Source organism: Dromaius novaehollandiae, chromosome 1, assembly GCF_036370855.1.
Source record: "Dromaius novaehollandiae isolate bDroNov1 chromosome 1, bDroNov1.hap1, whole genome shotgun sequence".
Classification (NCBI taxonomy): domain Eukaryota; kingdom Metazoa; phylum Chordata; class Aves; order Casuariiformes; family Dromaiidae; genus Dromaius; species Dromaius novaehollandiae.
In genome coordinates this window covers 161,494,859-161,520,940 of record NC_088098.1, presented here as the reverse complement: position 1 = coordinate 161,520,940, position 26,082 = coordinate 161,494,859, and the positions used below count along the sequence as shown (strand labels likewise).

Genomic DNA, 26,082 nt, shown 5'->3' with positions numbered 1-26,082 from the left:
TTTAAATAAAAAGAGGGAGCTGGAATTTTTTCTCCAGCTGTGCTTGTCACAAGGCTTGATCTTATAATTGCACTTTTAGGATATGTATAGGATGAGACAGCTAGGAATGAGACCTAGGAATGAGACAAGTAGATGAATAACTTAAATTTTAAGTATATATAAAATTTAATAAATATCTTAAAATATATGTTAAAATTAACATATTTATATAAAACTTAAAATGGCTTATGCTATGTAGAAAAAAAATACATAAAATATATTAAAAGAACCTTACCTAAGGCATAGATTATGTGGCCTAGGTGCTTAGATGCTCGGCACTATATCTGTCTAGAAAACATGCAAATTAGCCCACCTACAGTTCCACCCTGCCATACATAGGCTGCCCACAGTAGCAGGTATCTAATTTATTGCTATCTCGGGCACCTTTAGATTGCAGAGTACATTCTAGGCATACTTTCAGACTGCCCTGTCCATCCCCTACAAACTAGTAGCAAAACCTTAGCTGCCTATGGATGCTGGGTATGTAGAGGCTGGATGAACAATAAGTTTATCCCTTCTTCCCCGAAGTCCTGTAGTAAACAGAAGAAATGAGCACAAAGCTATTCTAAGAAATAAGCAGATTATGAGAAATGTTGCAGCATTTACAAATACAGTTTTTTTATTAGAGGCCATTGTTCAGTTTCTAAAGCTGTACAAATATTCCAAAAAGATGGGAAATACCAGGAAGCAGCAAAACATAAAACAAGGATCTTTGCTGTGGACTTCCTTCAGAACAATAAGCACCGTCCACTCTCCTACATTATCAAAACAATATAATTTTCAGTCTTGCCACTTCCCTAGGGTTTTGTTGTTGTTTCTGTGGTCTTTTTTTTTTTTTTTTTTTTTTGTAAACTGGGTCATACAAAAGCAGTCATCAGTAATACACAGGAAATACGGTCCATGGTTGTTCCGACTATTAAACAGTAATGGATGTTCACCATAGAGAACATTACGTATGTATCTTCTCCTTGGCTTCATTCAGCTAGCGATGGATCTTGCCTCCCGTTCAGTTTGAAAAGTAGAAGAGCCGCCCATAGCAAAAATCTTGAGAATTAAAAAGCTGAACCGATGCAAAGCCAGCGCAGTCTGATTGGAAGGGGGACAGTCCCAAGGGCGCTCCACCTAAGCGGGGTGCGGGGCCTTACACCCTGCGTCCTTCCGAAACGCGGCACCCCGCGGCTCAGGGCGCCAAGGGAAGCTGAGGCGGGATCCCCGGGCGCCCGACCAGCAAACTGCCGCCGCCTCCATCTTCTCGCTCCTCGCTGAGCTCCTCTCCCGTCGGTCCTTGACGGGCGACAAACATCCCCACATCCCCCCGCTCGGCCTGCTTTCCGCCCAGCCCTGCCCTGGGCAAGCGGCGCTAACAGACCCCGGCCCCCGGGGACACCCGCCAGCCAGCGGGCCCTCCAGCGCCGACCGCGACCGTTGGCGGCTGCCCCGCGGCAGGGGGAGGGGTTCCCCGCTGCCATGGCAACCGCGGGGGGGGGGGGGAGGGTAAGGCCGAGCTACCCCGGAAGCGAACGCGCAGGGCTGGGCTCTGTGCGCGTGGCCCTTCCCCCTTCGCCCTCGTCAGGAGCTCCGCGCTGGGTGACGTGTCGCCAGCGCGAGAAGCCGGAAGTAGCCGCCGTCAGGGAGGCGGGGGAGACCAAGCAGCGACCGTTGCGGGCGCGCGCGTGTGTCTGTGTGCGCGAGACGCCCCCTCCCCCCGGAGGCCGCCGCGCGCCGCCCTCCTTCCCCCCCCCCCCCCCGCCCCCGCCTCCCCCAGGCTCGCGCCTCCAACCGCCGCCGCCATGGCTCTGCGGCGGGTCTTCATCGCCGCGGCGCTGGCGGCGGCCGCGCCCCCCGCCGCCGCCTTCTACCTGCCGGGCCTGGCGCCCGTCAACTTCTGCGACCCGGGCAAGGAGAAGCCCGAGTGCCAGGTGAGCGGGCAGGGCGAGGCGGAGCGGCCCGCCAGCCGTGCCGTGGGGAGGCCTGGGCGCCGTCCGCGCTCCGGGGGCCGCGGTGGCTGCGCGGCCCGAGGTTTTATCCGGCCGCCGTGCTTTGCTGAGGGCTTGTAGCCGCTCCTTTGTAACGAACCAAGCGTTGGACGCAGCGTGGTGGCCTGGGGGCTGTTGCTCCGGGGACTTCGAGCTTGTTTCAGTTTCCGGTGTAATCACTCGTGGTAAAGTGTGTGGGGTCCCTTGCACAGAGGGAAGGAGCGCTCAGTTCATCTTATGGGTTGTTGTGCCATTACAGAAATGGGAAACTCCTTCGGTTTGTCCCTTGGGCCCCTTTATAGGCTTGCTTGAAAGCTGCAGAAGGTAAGAATCACTGTAACAGGTCGCGTCAGGTGTATGTGAGCTTTTGGCAGGAGCAAGTAGCTGATGGCTACAAGCCGGTATAAAATCAAGGCAAGTACACAGTGACACTTTGCTTGCAGTGTCTTTCTGGCTGTCAAGAGTCTGAGGTATAGGAGCTTCTTGACTACAGATTCTCAAATGAAGTTGACATTTATTTTCATACGTATGTAAATGCTCAGCAGAGTTCACGTGACTAAATTACTTATCTGCATTGGCCAACAAGGAGTCAAAATAATCTTTGTTCCTGTGGGTGAACTTTAGAAGCTGTTTGTTGCTGCTGTGAGGGAAACTGTTCCAGACCATGCCTTGAGACTTAAATGAGAAAGTTGAAGAGCAATAGTTTTTACGGTCTGTTGTCTATGAAGCTGTGCTATTGAAAATGGCTATTTCATGCTTTCTGGGCTCTCAACTCTTCTGTTACATGAAAAATGAGTTCACAATTCTGCAAAATAAAGATGTTAAGTCATATGGTTTTGACATATAACTTGCATTTACTTTATCCATTACCCATTGGTAATAAGACAAATGTGTAATGAAGGCATAGTTGCTATATATGTCTTTTTCCCTTCTTTCTTGAGTATATTTTTCAATTCAGACCAGCCAAATTCTGCATCAGAAGCAAAACCATGGATTTCTTCACTGTTGTTTCCACACTGCTTTTGTTGTATTATTCTATAAACGCTCTTTTATAGGATCACAGAAATCTTGTCTGGAAGTGGTCTCCAGAGGTCACCTAGCCCAGCCTCACTCTAGAAGCAAGATTGTTGCCAATGCTAGGTCAGATCAGCTAGGCCTTTGTCTACCCAAGTCTTAACAGCCTTCAAGGATGGAGAATGCACCACCTCTCTGAGTGACCTTTACAGTACTGTACTACTTTCTTAGGGAAATTTTTTCATAATGTCCAGGCCAAGACTCTGAAGCTGACATATGTGGTTCTTCACAGCATCCCTGAAAAACATTGCTATGTTTGAGTTATTCCTGTTTCTAAGCTGGGGTCATGGAAGAAAAATTCTTAAGTCAAGGAAAACACATTGCTTATTGTCTCTTGTATCCAACCTGAGACACTTGTGCGATCATCTTTCTCAGATGTCTTTGTATTTTTTGTCTCTTGCAATGTGTACAAAACATTTGACGACTCATGCTGAGAATCCTCTGTGAGAAGGGATGCGACATTGTCAATGAGGGACATAGCCAGCAGCACAAGAATGCTGAGATTCACGACTTTTCCCTTCTCCAAACTGTTTCCAAGTCTGCTTGGTCATGCTCAGTTTGGCTACTTTCTCCTACTTCTGGTTGGAATATCATCGGAAATAGAATATGATCAACGCAGACTTAAAGAATAACTCTTCCCTGAATATTAAGAATCTTCTACTGTGTTTAAAAAAAATACTGATGACTAAAATGTGAACTAGTCATTGTATCAGGAATTGTAATTGAAGATGCTGATCTGTAGTTACACTTCACACATGTACTTATTATGGAAAATTCAATATTCAAGCGAATTTCTTCCTCCCATGAAAAATAGCTAAGCTAAGGCCTCGGAGCAGCTGAGCCAGTCCAATTCCTTGCTGCTGCTGAGAGGGAAAGATTTCATTCCTGTCTTCATCCAGGCAGCATGTTCCTGTCCTCTGCATTGTCCTAGCTGTATTACATGTTAAATTCTTATGTGAGCTTATTAACATTGCTAGAAACTGTCCGGCTTTTTGCCAAACTAGTTTTCTGCTGTGTTAGTGAGTCGAAGTGGCCTACAGAAGTATGACAAGAGTGTACTAGCCAGAGGGGTAGGCAGCAGGTCTGCATGGCTAGGGGCAAAGAAAAAAGGAGCAGTGACATGTCTTCACTTAGTGAGTCAGTTTAACAGCTCACAGCTGTTCATGCAGCTGCATCCTGACTTGCATGTGGACAGTTACAGTAGATCAGGAGTACGATACCTGATGGAAGTATCTGAGCTACAGGTATGCCTGAACAATTCCTTTATTATTATTATTAATTTTTTTTTTAACTCCTCCAGAATTTCTTGACTTAGCTAAGCTTGGGTGAATTTTCACAGGGAGGAAAATGCTCTTCTGATGGTGTACTTTTCATGCTGTAACAGAAAACAGATAAGCTGCTGCTGGAGGAGGGAGGTCTTGCTCCTTTATGCACTCCCCTTGTGCTGTCTCCAGCTCTTGTCTGATTGTGCAGTAAGAGTTGAATTTGCCATGTTGCTAAAAACTCCCTAAAAATTTCTTTTTTTAATTTATCTGGGTAAGCCTTCTGCTGCTTTTGCCAATTGAATTGGCTTACTATGCAAGCAGATAACTGCCAAAAACGGTGTAAGGTAAGCAGTTGAAATATGTAGGGATTGTGGGACTAGAATAAGGGAAGGGGGGTGAGACTAAGAGGGAGGAGTAAAAGACCTCTCCCTTTCAGTAGCAGCAGACAGCCCCAACAGTAGTTAATGTGCATGGACCAAACTGTAGTCTGAAGCCACAGCAGATTGAAATTCAGATTCTTGCTCCAAAGTTGTTGGAATTTGGTTTTGTTTGCGAGTTGCCTTACATTCTCTTTGGAAATAGTTTCTGTTTACACTTAAAACACTGCCTCAGTCTGAATATTTTGTTTACCTCCTCATTGTCCAGTTTTCGGTTGCTATATAATGAAAATTGTGGACCAGCTTATGCATGCCCTTTTAAGACTTTTATTACACAAAAGTTATCATGATGGATTTAAAATTTGCTTCTTAGTAATATGGCTCTAGCTTGCTACACTAAACTAAAACACTGGCATCTAGCATACTTTTATTATTCTTGTGCATTATTTCTTGCTGTCTCTTAATTTGAATGGTTATGTTGGCCTAAATTAGTTTTGTGATGTGATTACTGTTTTTCTGATGGGTAGTGTTTTGCTCACACTCTCAGCAGATATAATTCATTACACGGGATTTTACGTTTCAAGAAGTGCAGTTACACAAGATCTTACATTTTCAGTTTGAGACTTTCATTTACCTTATTGACATAAATCTTTCATTTACCTTATTGACATAAATCTGTACATCAGTCAAAATTGATGATATGTTTTGATGTAACGATACTGCTTATCTTAACTCTTCCAGTCTGGAATCGAGCTGTTTGTGAACAGGCTTGACTCAGTAGAATCTGTCCTTCCCTATGAATATACTGCGTAAGTATGTTCAACTCATGTAGGTTGAAAATCACTGTTTTGGAGTAACTTTTTTTTTTTTTAAGTATGTATTTTTAACTTTTCTGCATTAGTTGTCATTTTATAGATCAAAGTATTACTGCTGTCTTTAGTAGTCTGCAGCCAGATGAGTTAAAGTAGTAATGAGTTGTGAACTTCCCATCAGTTACGTTAATGAGGTGTTAAATGCTTTCTTGCTACACTTCATAGGAGTGCACAAAATATATCAGTGCCTGGTACAACTATGTAAAGTTGGCGCTTGAAAGAATACTTTCATTATTAGTATTGAAGAGCTTAAGCACTAGTTATATCTACATTTTAATGAGCACAAATACAATATATTTGAATATAGTTTGGAAAAACTTGGAGGGTGTGCTGTTAGATCTGTTGGTGAATAAAAGTGTCATCATCTGTTTATTTAGTGGCATTTGTTGTAAATAAGCTGTCTGTACTTTTTCAAGACTCTGGCCTACATGATTCCTTTCAGAGTTGTGAAACTGTATGTGAAGATTTAATCCCTGGTTAAATTTACTGTGCAAATAGGAAACTTCTCATTACTTAAGGAAATTTATGTGACCATATTAAGTAATATAAACTGAATTTTGAAACATCTGAAGATTTTTTTTTTTTATGGGACTGATTTTCACACTTAGCATTGTAGATTCTAGGAAGAAATCATTTGTCTAGAAGGAAAACTGTATAGCTCCTTTACTTGTGATGAAGGTATTGATTGGGGGGCACTGTGTGAGGTCTAATTTGCAGCTGACAATATTTTATTAACTTCTGTATGTTTTTTCTAATTCAGGTTTGATTTTTGTCAAGCGGAAGGAAAGAAGCGTCCATCTGAAAACCTTGGTCAAGTCTTGTTTGGAGAGAGGATAGAACCATCTCCTTATAGGGTTTGTTCTCTGCCAAAGGCTTTTCAGTAACACATAAATTCAAATTTAACAACAGGGGATCAGAATCTTGAATAACTTTGTAAGGGCTTTATCTCTAAGAATTTGAAAAGTTGAAATGCCAAATAATAGAAATTTGTCAGTTTAACCTAGAATGAAATATATGCCTGCCTTTTGGTTTTTGAAGTTTTTTTTTCTTATTATTCCATGCCTTTTATGCAAAAGGGAGCTAAAGTGCCTTGTATTCAATGCTGAAAGTGAAATGGTATGTTCAGGAACCTGCATGTTGCATAATTTTCTTAGTAGTGGTAGTAGTCAATCCTGAAGGCTGTCAAAACTAGGAACTTTTTAGCAGTGAACTGAGGCAATATGTCCGAAGGATACAAGTGGTATTGATGTATTTCTCTCTAGTCTTTGTATTTTCAAAGCTGTGATTAATTGTTTGTTAGCCCTACTGGTTGTAGTTATTCATGCCCTGCAAGGACTGGCTTTGATCCACTATTTTTTGGCTGGATAACTTCTTGAACTGAGTTTGTAACGCAGCCTCCTTTAGTGCTGGCAGCACAAGTGAGGAAGCAGACTACTGTAGTTCCAGCATCAGCGGGTAATATAAGCTAGTATTGTAAGAGTGTACTTGTGTCTTGAAGCTGTGGTCTGCATTTGTCTTTTCTCTTTGGAACCCGCCAAAACCCGCTTCTTGCTCCTCGGCTGTCCTTGTTACAGGGAATTAGAACCAGATCTGAAATCCTTCTTGCAGCTGTAGAATGGAAGAATTAGCATGGTAGTTGGCCAGCTTGTCTTTTATGATGACTGAAGCTCTCACTGATTCACATTGTAGGAGAGAATGTTCTCAACTGAATCTGCCTGGACAACATTGTTGCTCTGAGGTCAAATGACCTGTAATAAATCATTGGAAAAAAAACAGATTTTGATTGATAGCAAGGAGCCCTTAGTGTAGGGATCATACAATGTGTTCCATGATCACAGGAAGATTCTAGAGTACAAACCAATATAAAAAAGTCCTCTGGAGGGTTAATGGCTTAGTAATTTCTTAGCTTTTCATTATGTTAGTATAGGGAATTTTAAACGTATAGGGGGGAATTGTTAAATACTGGAATTATGCAATCTGTAACAGTGTTTTTGCTGATATGTATTTCATTTTTCTTAGTTCACATTTAAAAAGGAGGAAACATGTAAACCTGTTTGTACAAAAACTTATGATACCAAGAAGCCAGAAGATAAGCAGAAATTAGACTTTTTGAAAAAAAGTATGCTACTGAATTATCAACATCACTGGTAAGTTGATGCCAGAATTCGTAATCAGTTAAGTCTAGTATGTTGGTGAGAAGTAATTCAGTATATCACTTTGCATTTGCATGTTAATACAGATTCAAGACTAGGTATTTCGGCTAAATGCGTTACCCTACTGTTCTTGCCAAAGATGTTATTTTATTTGTCTTCTCCATATACATTTTTTTTTTTGCTTGAAGAATAAGCACCAGGAAATGAGTTTGTTTCAAAGCTTACAGCTTTGTGTGTTCTTTGTGCTGTCTTTGCACTTACTGTAAAATACTGCTGTTTCTTTTCACCTCTAAATGTGAAGGTTAATCATGCCCCATCTTGAGAGAAGTCGTAAGGATCTACAGTTCTGACAAAGCTTTATTTAGAGTGGTGGCCAGTCAAAATTAACTAGTCAAATAGTTTTGAGGAATGCGTACCTACTTGCTCCTCTCCTGTTCCTTCCTTCAGTCCCTCTGTAAGAGGTATTTTTGTGTTTGGGTTGTCCAGGAGCGTGGTAGGACTCCTCTGCCTCGATGCCAAGGTTCTGTTCTTGTGGGAGCTGACAGTGGGCAGGGCTGAATATGTACGCTGAATCTCATGCTGGTGGTTCAGTTAGGAATTAGTGGTGCTAGGCACTCAGATGCAGGAGCTGGGAAATGCTCACCTGCAAGTTCCCTCTTGCCACAAGAAATATCTGGCCACACTATCTGGATTTGTGTAGCGCTTTTTATGGTGGTATGCCGTGCTAACAGCAGCCTTTGAGTACAACTGTAGAAGGAAGAACTTGTTCATGATGTTCTCAGAGTTGTTGCCTGTGGCATGCCTTTGCAAGTAGTACCTGAGTATAATTAATTGATGTTACCCATGTGATTCCAAATATGTACACTGTGCTTCACAAAAACAGATTTCTGTTTTCATCTAATTAGATGATGATTTTCTGGATATGTTAGTAAAAACACAGGTGAAACATTGAATGTTGCCTCTGTCATAAAATGTGATTCTCTAATGTCATATTCTGCTTCTTCAGTATTGAAACAGCTAATCATGCTGTAAAGGCAGTGAGTGCTTTTTCTGCTGTTCCTGGGAACTGATATTGGACCTATTTAGGGATCAAATATGGCTCACAGATGTAAATCTTTCTAGGAACCTTTTGAAAATTACCAAAGCTGGAAGTTGGTAGATTAGGCCAGAAGGGTTCACAAGCAGAGGCCTGTGCATGCTTATGTAAGTGAACAAGGAAGTAATAAAAAAAATGTGAAAGATGCAGCTACTTCTGCAGAGATTTCGGGCGTATAAGCCTAATGCAGATATAAGCAGGGATACTGGATTTGGTTATGTTCCTATTAAATACTATATGTATTTTTGATACTTGAACCACTTTGAATTTCACTGTTACATGTTGTTGTGGCATAAAACTTCAGCTTTAAAAGTGTGCATATATATGTGTATGTAAATTAAAAATATAGTATCCAAGACTATCACCCTGTCACTTTTTGAAACAAATTCACTATTTTTTAACAAAACCCAAAAACTGTAAGCTGATTGTTAATAGAGGAACTGTAACAGAACTGTGTAAAACTAATCACATGTAAAAGTACTTTAGACTGTTTTTTTCCCTTCAGAATAAGTTGTTTTACAAATATGTTTAGGTAACATGTTTAAGTATACTTTTTAGCCTATACAGCTCACTCGATAGAACTCTGTTTTAGTTCTGGTAGGATGCAGCTCCACTTTTCAATATGAATATCTCCCTTTAAAAATAGCTTGCTCCATACATATTCTTATATTCTTAGGGTTTTTTAATAGCACTTCCACCATTGTGGGGTTTTGGTTGGTTCGTTGGGGGTTTTTTTGCTAGGTCCGCTGCCCTAGAACTTTAGATTGCATGAGATGAAAAATCCACCTTTATAGGTGTTAGGATAGTGCAGGCCCCCTCAACCATAGCTCCACAAAGTGGAGGTGACTGGCTTTTGTAATGAATGATGCATGGTCCAGGCACGTGGTATAGAGACATATTGTACAGGGATCAGCAAGGTAGCATAAGTGAGGATTTAATAGAGGTTTATTATCCAGCTTCAATTTATCATAAAATTCCTGGGGAACAGAGATGGTGCAAAGTACTTTTAAGGTTTTAAAAGCCACTTAATAAGCTTGGGAGTTGACATACTGAATTGGACTCAACAGCTAAACCGATCTCTTGTCTGACAATTTTCATCACCAGATGTTCTAGAGAGGGGTATAAGAACACTTATATAGCATATTTGCCCCTCACATATAATCTTTTCAAGTCATTTTAAATTTGAAGATTGACTGTGAAAAATGATTTGCTTCTTAAATTATCAATTTGTTCCAGCATTGCTGCTTGAAGGCAACTCAGTATGTCTTTGCGGCAGAAGATGTGAAGGAAAACCTTTATCACAACCCAACTCTTTTGCAGTAGGCTGATGACTTACTTGTTTTTACTGTGTGAAATGAAAATACTAACAAAAGCAAGAGCTATCTCCAGCATATATGATGGAGGTAAAATTCCAAATATGATCTAAATGTAATGAATCTGCTGCTGGAATAGCTTGTAATCAGCCACTTAATTATGCGTAGTAGTGTGCGGTAAAGTGATTAGGATCTGGTTGGTGTTGCTGCTGTTCAGAGCTCTGTGGGAGTCTTTGGAAACTGTTGAGCACCTGGAAATTGTGTTTTTGGAAGGGCCTTTCTTTGCCTTCTTCCCCTGTGTCAGTATGAGCTAGGAGCATTGCCACTTTCTGTCTGGTAGCTAGTGGTGGGGATGATGCAGACCTCCTTATGTTTACCTGAACAAAGGCACCACAAATCACTCTTTTTACCTCTTATCTGTTGATGCGTTTTTAAAAAAATACTACTGTAGAAATAGTGTTAAAATGTGCAACATACTAAAAGACTAAATAATTCTTCATGGTCGTTTCCTGAAGTCAGTTTGGTTTTTTTTTTTTCCCCACTAATGAGGTATTATCAAGTATTTGTTGGCAGTAATAACTTACTGGTTAAAATGATGGCACGTTTAATTGTAAAGGTTATTCAGTAGCTTGATAAGTTTTACAAAAACATGTATCGTTAAGCTTCAATGGGATGTCTTTTTTGGTTCAGTGATGCACAAAAAGTGACTGCTGCTCCATGACTTCATCTTTGAAACTTACTAATGGACCTGTAAAAACATACCTCTGAGCAATTAATATTGCCCTAAGGGCAGCTTCTGAATTATAATCCTTCTTTAAATTATTTTATTTTGGCATTTATCTTTCAGCCGTTAAGAAAAACTTCATAATGTAAAGATACAGGCCTTTTCCTTTCCTTTTATAAAGGGAGATGTGACCATGTTGGATATCTTTTCATATGGTTAAAAAGTTTATTTTTGTTTCTGGCAGTCTCACTGTTTGTAGCATGACTGGTGTATCTTACTGTATCATAATTGCCTGGAATTCCTCATGGGGGCTTGGGGTTCCTCTGCAAATTTTCCATTAAAACTGAATTGTAAACTTACTGGGTTGAGGACTTCTAGAAGATATGAATATAAATTTTGTGAGGAGGTCATATAGAGGAAGGAGGTTTAAAAAAAGGGGAGGGGAGGTTTGAAAGCAGCTACTTTCCCATACGTGTAATGGTTCAAAGGCTTTTCTTATGTAAACTGTCTGTCAAAAGATTCCATCCTTTCACAGAACTGCAGCTGGTTAGGAATTCACTTCAAAAATGAAAAATGGAAGTTACACTTCAGCTTCAATGAAAAATAAAAAATTGCATTGTGCCATGAAAAATCTATTGCCATTGAGAAGCAATGAGAGAACCTGCTGGATGATTGATTATATTTAGGAATATATATGTGTATATGTGCTTGTGTGTATGTATATATACGTGTGTGTGTATAGGCAATATTTAGGAAGTCTTTTTGTGTTATCATAAAGAAACTTGAAACAGAGTTCATTTTAGCTGCTTTAGTGGATGGTTCAGGCCATTTGAAAAGACAAGATAGTGAAACAGTTAATCTGTAGAATGAAGAACTTCATGTTTTGTCCTGTATTGGCGAGGGGACTTTGGAAATTAGTCCAGTGAATAGAATGTGTTGGTGGTCACAGAGTAAGTCTCCCATTTCCAAGCCACTTTCTAAAGAAATATTTTTTTTAAAAGGATGACATTTCAGTCAGAGCTACATACTGCAAACCCAGTTTCCAAATGGGATGCAAGTAAGTGGTGCAGTTTTAAAACATGAGATCTGAAAGAAGTTTTATTCTTGTATTTAGTCTTCCAATATCTACTGTAGCATAATTAGATCAATATTAATCTGTTTTAATTTACATTGCCCTCTGTATTTTGAAAGACTAAAATAACAGTGTATCATCTACAGGATTGTGGACAACATGCCTGTGACATGGTGCTATGATGTTGAAGATGGCCAGAGGTTCTGCAATCCTGGTTTCCCAATTGGCTGTTACATTACGGAAGATGGCCGTCCAAAAGATGCCTGTGTTATTAATGTATGTTTACAAAATTCTTTTATTTTTTTAAAAAATGTCCATTTTTTTTTACTAACTTAAAGATTGGCATTTGTCCTGTGTCCTGTTTCTGTGGTGAGTCCTCACAATCTTAAGAACACTTATTCCCTAAAATTGGGCAAGTGTTTTGTTATCGCGGAAAATACTACAACTTGTAAGCCTCTTCTGTTTAGAAGAAGCTGAGAACTTTGGCTCCTCTTTGTGTAGTAGAGAAAAGCTGAAAAAGATGGAGGGGGGAGATAGGAACATGCATAGCCTTTAGTATGTGTAGGGTGTGCAGGAGAAGAAAAACATGTTATCCTTCATTGCCTGAAGAAGTCTTGGGCCTTACATTTTCGTGGGATAGAAGTGTTTTCTTGGAAGCAGGTTTGCATAGACATATTTGTGTTCCTTTACATGAAAATTAATACTTCTTGAAGGATTGCTTTCCCTAAAACTGGGTGGGCTAATGCAGAAGGCCGAATACAAGAATCCTGAGTGACCTGTACTCCTGCGAGGAAGAAAGATCTAGTGAATAACTGGAGGAGTCCCAGATAAATGTACTGCAAGATTTGTGGAGATAACACGTTAGAAAATTCAGTCTTGTCCTCAGATTACCCCAGACCTCTTTTACAGAGGGCTGACAGAGAACCTGAAATAGGTTTTAGCTTTTCCCACTTCATGAACCTTCCCAAAGAAGACAGTTCCTGCAGTTCCTGACCTCGCTTCCTTTCCTGTCATAATTAATCAATTTCAGAGACTCCAACATGAATTGATGTTGGAAATACATTTGTGATCAAATATACAATCTGACAATATTCTTCTAACCTCGTTTAAATATTTTTGGCTTTGATAAAAGGAAGTAATAAGATAAAAGATAGTAATAAAATAAGATAAAAGACAAGTAATTGAAGAGCTGTAGAAGAATACTTTTTTTCTATAATCACCCTTACAGTTAGGGCCCTTTGAAGAAAGGGGTGTGGGGGGGATAGAACCCTGAAGAAGCGAAGTACTAACTGAACTTCGGTAGACATAGTTTTTGTGATTTAAATTCTTGTTTAACTGACGAAATTCCAAGCTGATGTGTCCCTTCACCTGATATTTATATTCAGCATTTTTAGCTGCTGCTTGCAATTCTTCCATGTGCATATTTGCTTTGAAGTATCAAGGTGATTCTGTCACAGTGGAGAGTTACTTGCATTCTTTATCTTAGAAGGTTTCCGTTTAATCTATGAGAAAAATACACAATGTTTTAAGATAGTTAATTGTTTATGAAACACTTATTCGAAAGTTGTCGCGTGACTTGTCCTATTCAGCTTCTACTTCCATTGGGTAAAATGGAACATCTTCAGTTATTGAAATGGATCAGCTAAAGTTTGTCTACTTTTCAACTATAGTAAACAATTCTTATTATTAACTTTCTGCTTTGCCTTTTAAATGCAGGGAAGCACTTCACTGTGTTCTCAGAATCCCATATTCATCTTGTAGGGGGCCTTCCTGACAAGAAAACTGTATGCGGTCTAAAAATCCATTTTATAAGCTTCTGCCCAAGGCTTTAGATGTTTTTATCTTCCTGATTAACTTTTTTTGTTGTTTTTGTTTTATCACTGCAGTCAGAATTTCATGAAAAGGATACATTTTATATCTTCAACCATGTTGACATAAAAATATATTACCATGCTGTGGAAAATGAAGCTCTGGGAGCAAGACTAGTTGCTGCTAAACTTGAACCAAAAAGGTTAGTGTTCAGGAACAATTTGTCATCAAACAGTGGTCCACCCCAAGATACTTGCTTCAGTGCTGGGACCTGTTGCTAGTCAGAAATGCTTTTAGATATGTGACTGGTAGGTTAGTTTTCCTATTGATTATGCAATCAGATGTAGGACAGTCTAACGTAATTTTGTTCTGAATTCCATAGATCCTTCTGCACTATTTCCTATTCTGACCAAAAAAGATAAAACAGAACCTGGAGGTCCTATGCATTCAGTGAAGCAACCCTCATTTCTCAACTGGGGAACATTTTACCTTGCGATCGAATTCAGTGCCTGAGGCAGGAGTTATCAGAGTGCAACGTTTGATGTCTTTATCAATGAAGATTTGAATAGAAAGATTTCACAACTATATTAGTTCATTGTTCTGGTGTCTATATGGCTTTTCGACAACTGATGTCTGTTTTATCACTTCTTGGCATCTTATCTTTCTTTTCTCTTGTATTCTTAGTATAACTGGGCTTGTTGCATTGTTGCTCCAGTATCATGATCAAAATATTATTTTTCTGCCACCTAACTGTTTCGACAGAAGTTAGTAATTCCATTGTATTGTGACTTTTTGTTTGAGGATTCTTAAGCATACTCACGCTTCTTTAATTTTGGTGCTCTGTTTTTGAGACTGCGTTCTATAGGATTTTTTTTAGAAGTGACAGCTTGTGTTTAAAAAGTTCCGATGGCAAAAATTTCTGCACTTCTGATACGTTCCTTGCGAGTTCTCAAACTCAATAACTGTTAGGGACAATTTTTATATTTAAGGGAAGAGACCTGAATGAGGCTGATACTTGTGTGAACTTGTATAAATGCTTACTTAATAGTGTTATCAATCAAACAGCTTTCATCTTGTGTTTTTCTTCCCACAGTTACAAGCATACTCATCCAGACAACCCTGACTGCTCAGGAGTACCTATGGATATAAGTAATAAGGCTAATGGAGAGGTCAAAATTGCTTACACGTACTCGGTTACTTTTCATGTGAGTGTTAAGCTTTTTTGTGTTAGCTGTCCCTTAATAGCAAAGCACTTACATTAATTACCTTAAGTATAAGAGATGGATAACTAAAATTATTTCAGAATAGCAAGTTCGTCATTCAAAAGTTCTTTTTTTTTAATTTGATCTAGAATGTCAAATATGACTTGAGGTTTAACTGCATGACTTAAATTTTGCATAAAAACCCCCACTAAACTTAAAAATCCTGTACGGTTTTTGAAAGAATTATACTTTGCATGTCTACCTAGGTTGTCTGGTAGATTAGTTCCCAATCCAAGCTCTAAGCCTGAGAAATTACAGGTTTCAGCAAATTAGTGTGGTAGGCAGGTGGAAGCTGGTCATTTTCTGCTCTCCTGCTACAAAAGCTTTTTTCTCCAAGGTCTTCCTCCGCTGGAAATCTGCCAGAGAGTAGGAAGCTGGTATTCTTTGTTTGTTTGCTCTCTATTTAAAAGCAGGGGAGCACTATATTATACAACTGCAGGGAGCAATATTTGAATATATCTCATTCTGGTGACAAACTAGACAGATGTACTTTTTAATGGAATTTGCTGAAAAACTGTTTTGCAAACTATTAGTCTAAGACCACAAAAATGCAAATGGAGAGCTAACGAGTGAAGGCTGTAACTAATTGGACTTGTTGACTCCTTGTTTATGTATTGAAGGGATAGTTTACACACAGCTATCACAGCTGTTACTTCCAACCTCAATGATTCTGTGATCCTTCTGAGGATGAAGGAGTCTACTTCTTACCTTTTTTGTCTTGTTACGGTTTTTCATCAGAATCTTGGCAATTAAAAATATCAACAGGGGACCTTTTAATTTTGTTTAGCTATTTTAACAATTTTCTTGTGTTTATTGCAAGGTCGATGGTGCCTTTCTAAAATGATAGGCCATTGTCAGAGAAAGACTGTTCATGTTTCTTCCCTATTTCTAGACTTCAAGCTTGCTATATCATTCAGTTCAGCTATGGTGAAATGGAGACGAAATGTTTGATCTTTAAAGTTAGTTGGAAGGTAATGCTGAGTTTGTGTGGAAACTACTGCCGCTGTCATCAGTATGCAGTAAAGCAGTGCTCTTGTAATGTCGGTCCATTGCCACGCCTACTCGGACATGAGCCATTTTTTTTCTTTTATAAGCTGTTGTAGTGTTTTGAAGTTTACCATGGTAGTTCTTGACTCTAGTAATGTACTGGATTACATGGCAAAGTGCAAAATATGATAAATTAAGAAAAATATTTAAAAGGGGTTATATTACTTATGACAATTGTTATATTTAGAGAGGTTGCATCAGTCATGATGCTGAAATTGATTTGTATACTAAAAAATGAGTATGTCTTGGAAACCTATGAGAAGTTGTTAATTAAAGAGTGAACCTAGCTTTCCTCTATTATATTGTTTCTCTTATGAAAATGATGTATCCAGCTCTGTGTGTGTTTTACTGTCTTGTGCACAATATCATGTCACTTTGAGGTCTTTCTCTGACATTTCATCAGGTTGGCAGATCAGGTCATCTCAGGAAGAGGGAAAAGAGCCAGTATAGGTATGGGGAAAAATGTGGTTTTATCCTAAAGTCATTGATGTAATTTAGAAATTTGTTACTTGCATTGAGACGTAGGTTTTGCAATGACCTACGTATTTGGTCTTGCTAAATTTTCTAACCCACTGGCTTTTATGTTTTTACAAACTGGGTTTACTGGGAAGCAGGCTCTTGTGTATTACAAATTATTGAAATAACACCTTGTCAGCAAAACACCTAGATATTTTTATTCATTGATTTTAGTATTTATGGTTTGTTTAATAGCAATCATCAGATGATCAGCACTATTTATTCCATTTTTTCATGTCTACTCTGAAAAGTAAAACAAAAAAAATGCACGCTCTGAAGCATTTCTGATCAATGAATATTCAGTCTGTATAATGAGTTGAAATACATAAAGGAATAATTTCCTTTCCTTTACTGACTACGTAGACATTTTACTATTGTCTCCCCACCTGTCTTGCAGTATAAGCTGACTGTATTTGGAGTGGTAACTGGTAAATAAAATTTGATGCTGAAACAATGTTGTACTAAAGCAAAGGGTAATTTGGATGGGGCACTACTAGAAAAGTAGAAAGCTAGGCTTGGTACTCCTGTAGCAGCACTCGGTCTCTCAAGCACTTGGTCTATGGTATTGACTTAGGTTTGCTAAAAAACTAATATTCTTTAATATTAGAGCTGATGGTTGTTTGAATTCCAGATGAATTGATGCAATTCTTGAAGGGAGGAAGCACGGTTAAATTAATTTAATATGGCTTTATGTCCTTAAATACAGGTACTCGATACTATTTAGAAAACATTTTCTTCTAGATTCTGTGGTCAAATCTTAGGTTTGTTTTAGGCAGTTACTATTAAACTATCCACTTTAAGCCTTGTAAAATGAAAGTTTTAATTTGTCATATGGTTGAAGATTGCTTTACATGAATAATGACTTGTAAATTTAGGTTGGAGACTGACTCTGTCTGAAACCGAGACATTTACTCTTTCAGGAAGAAAAAAATATAAGATGGGCATCAAGATGGGATTATATTTTGGAATCCATGCCTCACACTCACATTCAGTGGTTTAGGTGAGAGGAAAGATGTTTGTATTCAAATGTTCTGTCCTGAAGAGTTTTCACATTGGAATTTTAATGGTGAATTTTTTTTCTTAATACAGTATAATGAATTCCCTGGTGATTGTTCTTTTTCTGTCTGGAATGGTAGCTATGATTATGTTGAGGACGCTGCATAAAGACATTGCAAGATACAATCAGATGGATTCTACTGTAAGTCTGGAATGTACCTCCTAAAATGTATTTGGAGTATAATTTTTTCAGCTAAATATTTTTCTGTAGCAGGCTATTTAAATGGTGATCCATTATATTAAAATAGTGTATTTGCTTTACAGGAAGATGCTCAGGAGGAATTTGGCTGGAAACTGGTTCATGGTGATATTTTCAGGCCCCCAAGAAAAGGAATGCTGCTATCTGTTTTTCTAGGCTCTGGCACACAGATCTTAATAATGACTTTTGTTACTCTATGTAAGTAATATAGTGGGGGAGGAGATAGTTGAGTACAAAGGATCTCTCACTGTTCATTGCGTGGCACTAATAAAAATGGTAGTTTCTTTTTTGTCTAGAAATTTTTTAGAAGACTAAGATTAGAAACAGCTGAGCTGGTACAGTAGATATACAACTTAATATACAACTTAATATAGGTAGATTTTAAGAAAATAACTGATGTACTAGCTTTAAATCAAATATATAATTAAGTTCTAAATTGTGTGTATCTGCTTCATAGTTTTTGCTTGCCTGGGATTTTTGTCACCTGCTAACCGGGGAGCTCTAATGACCTGTGCTGTAGTCTTGTGGGTACTGCTTGGAACTCCGGCAGGTTATGTTGCTGCCAGATTCTACAAATGTAAGTAAAAGTTATTTAAAAACGACAGGGCTTAAGTTCATTAGACTAAATTATCATCACAGAACTGATTTTTATTTTATGGTACTGTTTATAATTTCCCTCAGGGTAAGATGGAGAAATGTACTTAACAGAAAACAAATATAAAGCAGTTAAACTGTTATATCATAGTTAAATGACAAAGTTAAATTGTTTTTGATGTGATCATGCCAAAAGACGCTGAGTTGCTCTAACACCTATGTATTTATGGGAGGGGGAAACAAATTCCATTTTATTAATGCTAAGCCCGTTACTTCTGACAGTTTTGTACTTCTGTTTTCCTGTGGTTGGGGGGAGGGGTAAATCCTTAACTTACTTTCAGTTTTAGCCACAGATGTTACTTTTCCACACTTTTTTTCCTAATTCATGAACCTCTGTACTTGCTTGCCTGAGAATTTGGTCACTTGTCTGTATTAGCTTGTTCCTAGCTGTTTGGGAGACTGGTACTGGTCATACTGAAGAAGAAAAAAAGTTAGTAGTGTCTCTAGCGTGGAAATCCGCCCAGTGGTGTTTGGGCCCCTTATAGTAATTGATATTAATTTCTTCAATTGATCCCAGTTAGCCATCACTTCAAGGCCTACCAACCTTAAATGGTTTGTCCCTCTACGCTTTGGTTTATTTTAAGGTGAAGCATGCCATTCCACCTACAGCTTGTTTTACTTACCTTATTTAGGGTACAAGACTGTTCATGACTTTGGGCTAGATCTTTTGGACCGAATTACTTCTGACTGAGCTATGAAAGCAGTTTATTTCTGAACTGTGACCTGGCTGTAGACATTGGAGTCCTTCAATTTCTCCTAACCATTATGCAATTTTCATGTGGGGAAAACCACTGGGGAAAGAGGGTTAGTGTTTTGTAGGGAATTTTTCTACAGTGGTGATGATGAGGTAGTAAACTATTCACTTGTCCTGCGCCCCAAGCCAATCAGACTTTAGTGGAATGAAACTTTAGGACTGAAAGCATAGCTGAAAACAGAAGTACTCTTTACATCATGCTGGATGTTTCGTATTTTGAAAATATTTCGAAGTATGGTGATGGTAAATTGATTCTCTATCTTTGGTGAAGAGGTGGCTAGTAGTAGTGTTTCATATTGTGTTTATTGAGAATCATTTAGTTGATATTTGGATATTCTGTTTAATGAGACAGGCACTGCTCCAAAGATATGCCTGTTGTCCATGACAATTTATGGCTGTATACTGTATAGAGAATGTAAACATGAATGTTTCTCCTTATGTTATACAAATAAAATACTGTGGGACATATGAAGCAACATACAACTGAAACATATATTTAGGTTTTAGATTTTTTGTTTCATTTTGTGAATGTTAAATTTAAAGTGAAGCCTGATTGAAAATAAATGGTTAGTCTTAATAACCAGTGCCAAGTTCTACCAAGATTTTATGAAGGGATAGAAACCTAATTAAAATCACTCTAATCATAATCACTTCTGATTCTTGACATAAAAAAGCATATCATTATGACACTGCTCAGATGAAATTGTCAGCTTCACTGAATTCCAGCAGGATATTTTAATTTTGAAAATATGCTGACTAGAATTCTTATCAGTGTAGAACAAATTCATAAAGGTTTTTTTTTTTTTTTAATAAAGCTATCCTTGGTCTTGTGATATCACCACTGTTTAATGCTTTCAAGACTAACAGGACATTACTGTTCCCTGTAAGCATGTTAGTCCTGACTTCCTGGTAAGATTCTTAGACAATAAGTATTTGAAGATAACTGTTAAGCTTGCTTTCCCCATATTTTTTTTTCTACTCAGACGTGCAGTCAAATATTGGAAAGTGTAAACTCCTTAAACGCTCAAGGTTTATACTGTTTTTAAAGACTTAAGCACACACTGCAAATCTATTTCCTTCTTTGAACATAGAAAGATAAAGTTGTCAGAGGCCCAACTTATTTATTCAGAGACTTTTCCTGACCTTGGTTTGAGGTTTTCTTTGCTTTTAAGCTCTGTGATTAAGCAATATGATGAGGGAAATTCATTTTCCTAGCTAAAGACTAGTGTACTGTTTTAAACTTAGGCATGATAGCAAATTATTTGAGTTGTTGCAAGCTAAGTATAACAGCTAAATGGACTGGAAAATTAATAGTTGTGAGCTTAATGCATGTTTTGATGACTGTCAAATATTTTAATATAGCATTTGGAGGTGAGAAATGGAAAACAAATGTCCTGCTGACATCATTCCTTTGTCCTGGGTAAGTCAGAATACAGCTGTGATTAAAAGAATTAAATTGCTTTTCTGACATGCATAGCTAATTTTAAGGTTCAGCTATACAAGTAAATCTTATTACATCATCCCTTTGTTCCAGAAGCTATGAGAACACCAAGGTGCAGTTGACAAAGATAAATATGTTAATGGCATATCATCCTTAGATTTTTTTTCTGTAAGCTTTTTGTTTATTCTTGGCACATGAAAAGGTTGATTAAGTAAGAGCAATATGATAGTAAGTTTTAGACAAGCAGACTTTTTCATTCATTTCTTTTGTACTCTCTAGGCTGTTTCTTTGACCACGCTGTAGTTGGTCTTATATGGTGTCATATACTGTATAACCATTGTGCTAAATTTTCCTGCCTCATCACAGCAAGCAGTCTTACCCTGAAGTGTAGTTAAGACAAGCATATATTTGAAACTGCTTAGTTGGAACGTCAGCTCCTGCTGGAGTTCAATCCCACCAGATTAAGAAAGAAGGGCTAGCTTGACCTCTTCATTTTGATATTTTATTTATGTCACTTGGTTTTAACAGAGATTAAAGTAAATTCTTAATACAGTGCTATTGCTAACATTATTAAATTTTGAGTATTTCTGTGCTTTAAGTATGTTATGTATTTTTCAGAATTGTATTTGCAGATTTTTTTATCATGAACCTCATTCTCTGGGGAGAAGGCTCTTCAGCGGCTATTCCGTTTGGTACTCTGGTTGCTATTTTGGCACTCTGGTTTTGCATATCTGTACCACTGACCTTTATTGGTGCCTATTTTGGTTTTAAGAAAAATGTAAGTGTTTTTCTTAAGAGAAATTGTTTTGCAAGTGTATGTGTGTGTGCTGTATAGACTATGACTGAAGTAATGCCTAAGTCAACTGCAGTCCTGTTCAGTTACTTTAGAATTACATTAGACACCTGATCTTGAGATTCCAAGATTTCTGATTTCAGTTGGTCTTTAGTGGTGGTGATATACCTCAACAATGAGCAGAGTTACTGTTGTATTTAACTGAATGGCTGCGCCAGATAAAGCGGTGATCTGGGCGTTCTTTATTTTAATTAGCATCTCTTTCATTACTAGAAAATTTTCTTGATCTAGCCAAAAATAAGGAAAGTAACTTACAGATTTCTGGTTTTTTTTCCCATGTTTATTTCTTGCCTCTGTCTACACTGAGTCTTAGGAAGGATATTTTCTGATGAAATGGCTAGACTTCCCTTGAAATCTCTGTGTATTCAGTAAATGAATATCACTGTTTGGCAGCCACTGACTAAATTAGATGGGACTTCCTCTTTAACTGACTGATATTATATACTGATACAAGGACTTTGTGACATGAGTGACCAAAGCCTTCTTAAATAGTGAAATTGGTGCTTCCTTTTTGCTTAAACAGTGTTTTGCTGTGCCTCACAAAGTAAAAATATCAGAACCAGTAGATTTTGAGTTTACTTCATGTATAGGAAGCCAGGGTTCCAACTCTCTAACTCTCGAGGAATGACTTCTCAGAAAATTGAAGTATCCTTGGAGGTTTTTTTAGATCAATTGTAGTTATCTCATTTTTCTTAACTGGAATTCAGAACTTTTTTTCTGATAGCCAGGTTGAAATTCCAGCAAAAAGCCTTGCCTTGTACAATGACAGCTACTTTTAAAAAGGAGGATTTGATAAGCTGCAAGGCAATGTAAAAGATGTCATAAATATGTTAAAATTGAAACAAGAAAAGAAGCACCTGGCCAAACTTGTTGGTGCTCTTGATATAATCTTTAAGAAAGGGGAAAGATGACGAAGCGCTCATTTATCTGCCTTAAATTTTTCTTCCCACCATGCTTATCTATGCATGCAGCTTAATCCATGCCAGATTTAATCCCCTCGCTTCGTAAGTTTACCCTAATGTGATTCTTGAAGTATGTCCTAAAGCATAACATATAAGGGTGGTTTTTAGAAGAGGAAATCAGAGTCTGCACCAGCACTGTCCCCAAGTTGAAAAGTGGAGAATGAGCTTGGGCTCTGTAACAGATCACTGATCACTTAATCGTGAAGAGGGAAGTCCAAAATATTTGTTGCTCTGTTTTCTGCAAGAGGTCTCTTTCACATGGCTTGCTCTGCAGATGTTCATAGCAGTACCGGTTGCAAATGTAGTCATATAGTGGTAGATGGATGTATGTTCAATGCAAATAGCAATAGACTTGCCAGAAGTAGACTTCTGCTTTTCTTTTGTTCCAAAAGAAAGCAAAAAGATGGTGATGTACTTTGACTTGTTATTTATTTAGCAATCTCTTATTCTCATTTAAAGGCTATTGAACATCCTGTTCGCACAAATCAAATTCCTCGTCAGATTCCTGAGCAATCATTCTATACAAAGCCATTACCTGGCATTATCATGGGAGGGATTCTGCCTTTTGGGTGTATCTTCATACAGTTGTTCTTTATACTCAATAGTATTTGGTAAGTTAACTACAATCTATTTGCACTTTCTCTATCATACAAAGTAGTAATTTTTCTGTAGAATGTCTTTCTTCAGGATGTTTTGATTGATATTGAGTGCTGCAGAGTTACCAGAATACTGGTAAAAATGTGAATGCATCATTTTAACATTTTGTGGGTTAGAAGGTATTCAGTGCCTGTATTGCTTGTCCAGGTGTGCAGAGAAGTGGCTGTGATATGCTTAGCAATCTGCAGCTGACCTGCAGTATTTAAATAGTTGTTTCTCACACTACTTCTCTGACTTCATGTGGAAGTGGCTCTGAAGCTGACATATGGTATATAACTTGAGAATAGTAAGTATATTAAAATTGATGAGTTTTTCGTTGGGCTAGAAAAGCCTTATTGCTACACGGAGAAAAATAAAACACCAAAAGCTTTTCCTAAATCTTTAGAAAGGCACCAGGGACTAATTCTTTTAAACATTGAAAATAACCCACTGAAGACTAGTTCAGTGTAAGTGAATTCTGATGTGAGCTCATAGCACACTGACAGACTAATCTACTGTGAGGAATTTGCCTTCCTTCTGGCACAATTTAGTTACTGGATCTCTTTAAACTGTTTCTGAACCTTGAATAGGTGCCTGTACCCAACATACACATCTACAGCATTTGACATTTCTTATCATTTTGCAACTCTGCCCCTTTGATTGAAATGTGAGGTGAAATCCAAGTTCTGCTGAAGTCAGTGGAAGAGGTCACGCTGACTTCACTGGAACCATAATTTCACTCATTATGTCCAGTCAGTTCTTTCCTAAAACCCCAAATACCAGGAGCATGCTTTGGACTTGCTTTCTCACTGTTTTCAGACTCTAGCTGCTGAGGGTCATGTTCTTCATTTAGAAAGCAAATTAGGCAACTGTATGACTACACCAATGATAGTACCCCAATAGGAAAGGTAATAAGGTGATGGTGATATTACTGCATACAAAGAAACAATATTAGAATATTGTCCATTTTAAATAGTATTTTTTGGAAACCCTTTTACAGGTCTCACCAGATGTATTACATGTTTGGCTTCCTGTTTCTGGTGTTCATTATTTTGGTTATTACATGTTCTGAAGCCACAATACTGCTCTGCTACTTCCATCTATGTGCAGAGGTAAGAAATATTCTTCAATGTTCATGTTTAATACTGTTTTAAGGATACTTCCACAGAATTTTAAGGCTTTTGTAATTGGAAATAAGTATTACAGGATTTAACATAAATATAGTTACTAAATGTCTTTGAAGCATGTTCTTTAAAAGTAAAGCAAATTCAGGCTACTTCTGGTAAAACTTGTAAAAAAAATATTAAAACCTTGCATCGAGTACCACTAAGGCGGATAGCTCATCTTCAGAGTCTAAATCCCTGTCTTCTGAAGGTGCTAAACTAATCTATTAATTTTGTTTAATCAATATGCATTTTTGCATGAGCCCAAACTGCAAAAAGATCTCTGTAGCTGGCAACAGTGGGCCTGGCTTATGTGATTATTTGAGTTTTTAGATTTTTGGCTATTTGATACTGATCTTATCTCTAATTGTGAATGGTCTAGTTAAAGTAGTGATGTTTATAGTTTTTGTATGTAGACAAACACTATGAAAACTGACTTTTGAATAAAGCGGTAACAGAGAAAGTTTGCTTGTAGTTCTGCATTTGGTAAGATGGTCAGTGTGTTAGAAGTTTATGAAATATTATTCATGCATTTCTTTTTCTTTTTTTTTCCCCACCTGCTTCTAGGACTATCACTGGCAGTGGCGTTCATTTCTCACTAGTGGTTTCACTGCAGTTTATTTCTTAATATATGCAATACATTATTTTTTTTCTAAACTGCAAATCACAGGAACAGCTAGTACAATTTTGTACTTTGGTTATACCATGATTATGGTTTTGATCTTCTTCCTTTTCACAGGTAAGTATATTAAACCTTGGTTAAATGTTGAGTTTAACTTTAGCGTTGCTCAAGTGAACCCTTGGAAAAGTTATCTTCATACAGGATTGTAAATTAGTATATCGTCTTTGATTTCTGCTGAGCTAGTTCTATTGCATTTTGCAACTCTCTGATCACAAAATCTAATGAAAGAGATGAAATGGGGAGGAGGCAGGAGTGGACTGCCTGTTTGAGGAGTTGCCTAAAATTAGATCTTCAAACATGACATCTTTGAATGAGATAAATAGTTCTCCAGACCTCATTCCTACATTAGCCATGTGACAAACTCCATTTTTAAGTTAGTTGTCTTTGACTGGAAAAACCCTTCAAAAACACCATCAGTTCTAAAGTTACAGTGGCAGTTAAAGAAATGGCAACTTTTGTGGGATAGAGGGAAGAGATAAAAGATGAGTAAAAGTTGACAGTGAAGACATTTTTCTGTGTTCTCTCTACTGGAACTTTTTACCTTTTTCTTTGCCCTGAAGAAGTGATGGGAAGGGGAGCAGAACTGCTTAAGCAAAGTTCTGATAAGACTGTATCAGAAAATGGTTATCTTCATTGTCAGCTCCTGAAAAAGCACCCATCTTATGTACTGCACTTCGATTTCCTCTTCAGTAAGTGAGATGAGGGGACAAAATCTTCCCTTTGTCATCCTTAGTACTAAAAAGGTGTCTTCAGTCACACATGTGATAAACATGCCCCTTTGTTTGGTACCAACTAGCAACTCCTCAAAAATCTTGAAAATACTGTATTGCATTCCAGCAAAATATGTAACCAGTCTTTGTGGACTTCAGCATACAGAGCAGTATTTTTAAAACTATTTTGAACTGAGAGTTGCTTTAAATGATTTAAAGCTCCACATTTATGATGAGGCTTAATGTTTCCTGAGGCTCTGATATGGATTTGTATGTATACCTATAAAGGCTGTATTTTGAGCCCTCCCAGCACCCAAATGGCTTGCCATCAGAGCTTTTAATACAGATCTCACTGTAATTATAAGTAGAATTTTCAG

The 26,082-nt window shown here is 38.0% G+C and overlaps 1 protein-coding gene across 1 annotated transcript in view; it reads left to right on the top strand.

Annotated features, from left to right (window-relative positions):
• Window positions 1-1,639: 1,639 nt before the first annotated feature.
• The window catches only part of TM9SF2 (transmembrane 9 superfamily member 2), a 28,867-nt gene continuing 4,424 nt past the window's right edge, over window positions 1,640-26,082 (top strand). Inside the window, exons 1-16 of the mRNA XM_026119421.2 lie at window positions 1,640-1,958; window positions 5,473-5,540; window positions 6,364-6,457; window positions 7,623-7,750; window positions 12,108-12,237; window positions 13,848-13,972; window positions 14,864-14,975; window positions 17,516-17,595; window positions 17,685-17,793; window positions 17,916-18,048; window positions 18,308-18,427; window positions 20,621-20,678; window positions 21,318-21,477; window positions 22,974-23,125; window positions 24,151-24,262; window positions 24,881-25,052. Coding sequence (XP_025975206.2) covers window positions 1,830-1,958; window positions 5,473-5,540; window positions 6,364-6,457; window positions 7,623-7,750; window positions 12,108-12,237; window positions 13,848-13,972; window positions 14,864-14,975; window positions 17,516-17,595; window positions 17,685-17,793; window positions 17,916-18,048; window positions 18,308-18,427; window positions 20,621-20,678; window positions 21,318-21,477; window positions 22,974-23,125; window positions 24,151-24,262; window positions 24,881-25,052 — 1,882 coding nt within the window. The 5' untranslated portion in view covers window positions 1,640-1,829. The remainder of the gene's footprint in view (window positions 1,959-5,472; window positions 5,541-6,363; window positions 6,458-7,622; window positions 7,751-12,107; window positions 12,238-13,847; window positions 13,973-14,863; window positions 14,976-17,515; window positions 17,596-17,684; window positions 17,794-17,915; window positions 18,049-18,307; window positions 18,428-20,620; window positions 20,679-21,317; window positions 21,478-22,973; window positions 23,126-24,150; window positions 24,263-24,880; window positions 25,053-26,082) is intronic.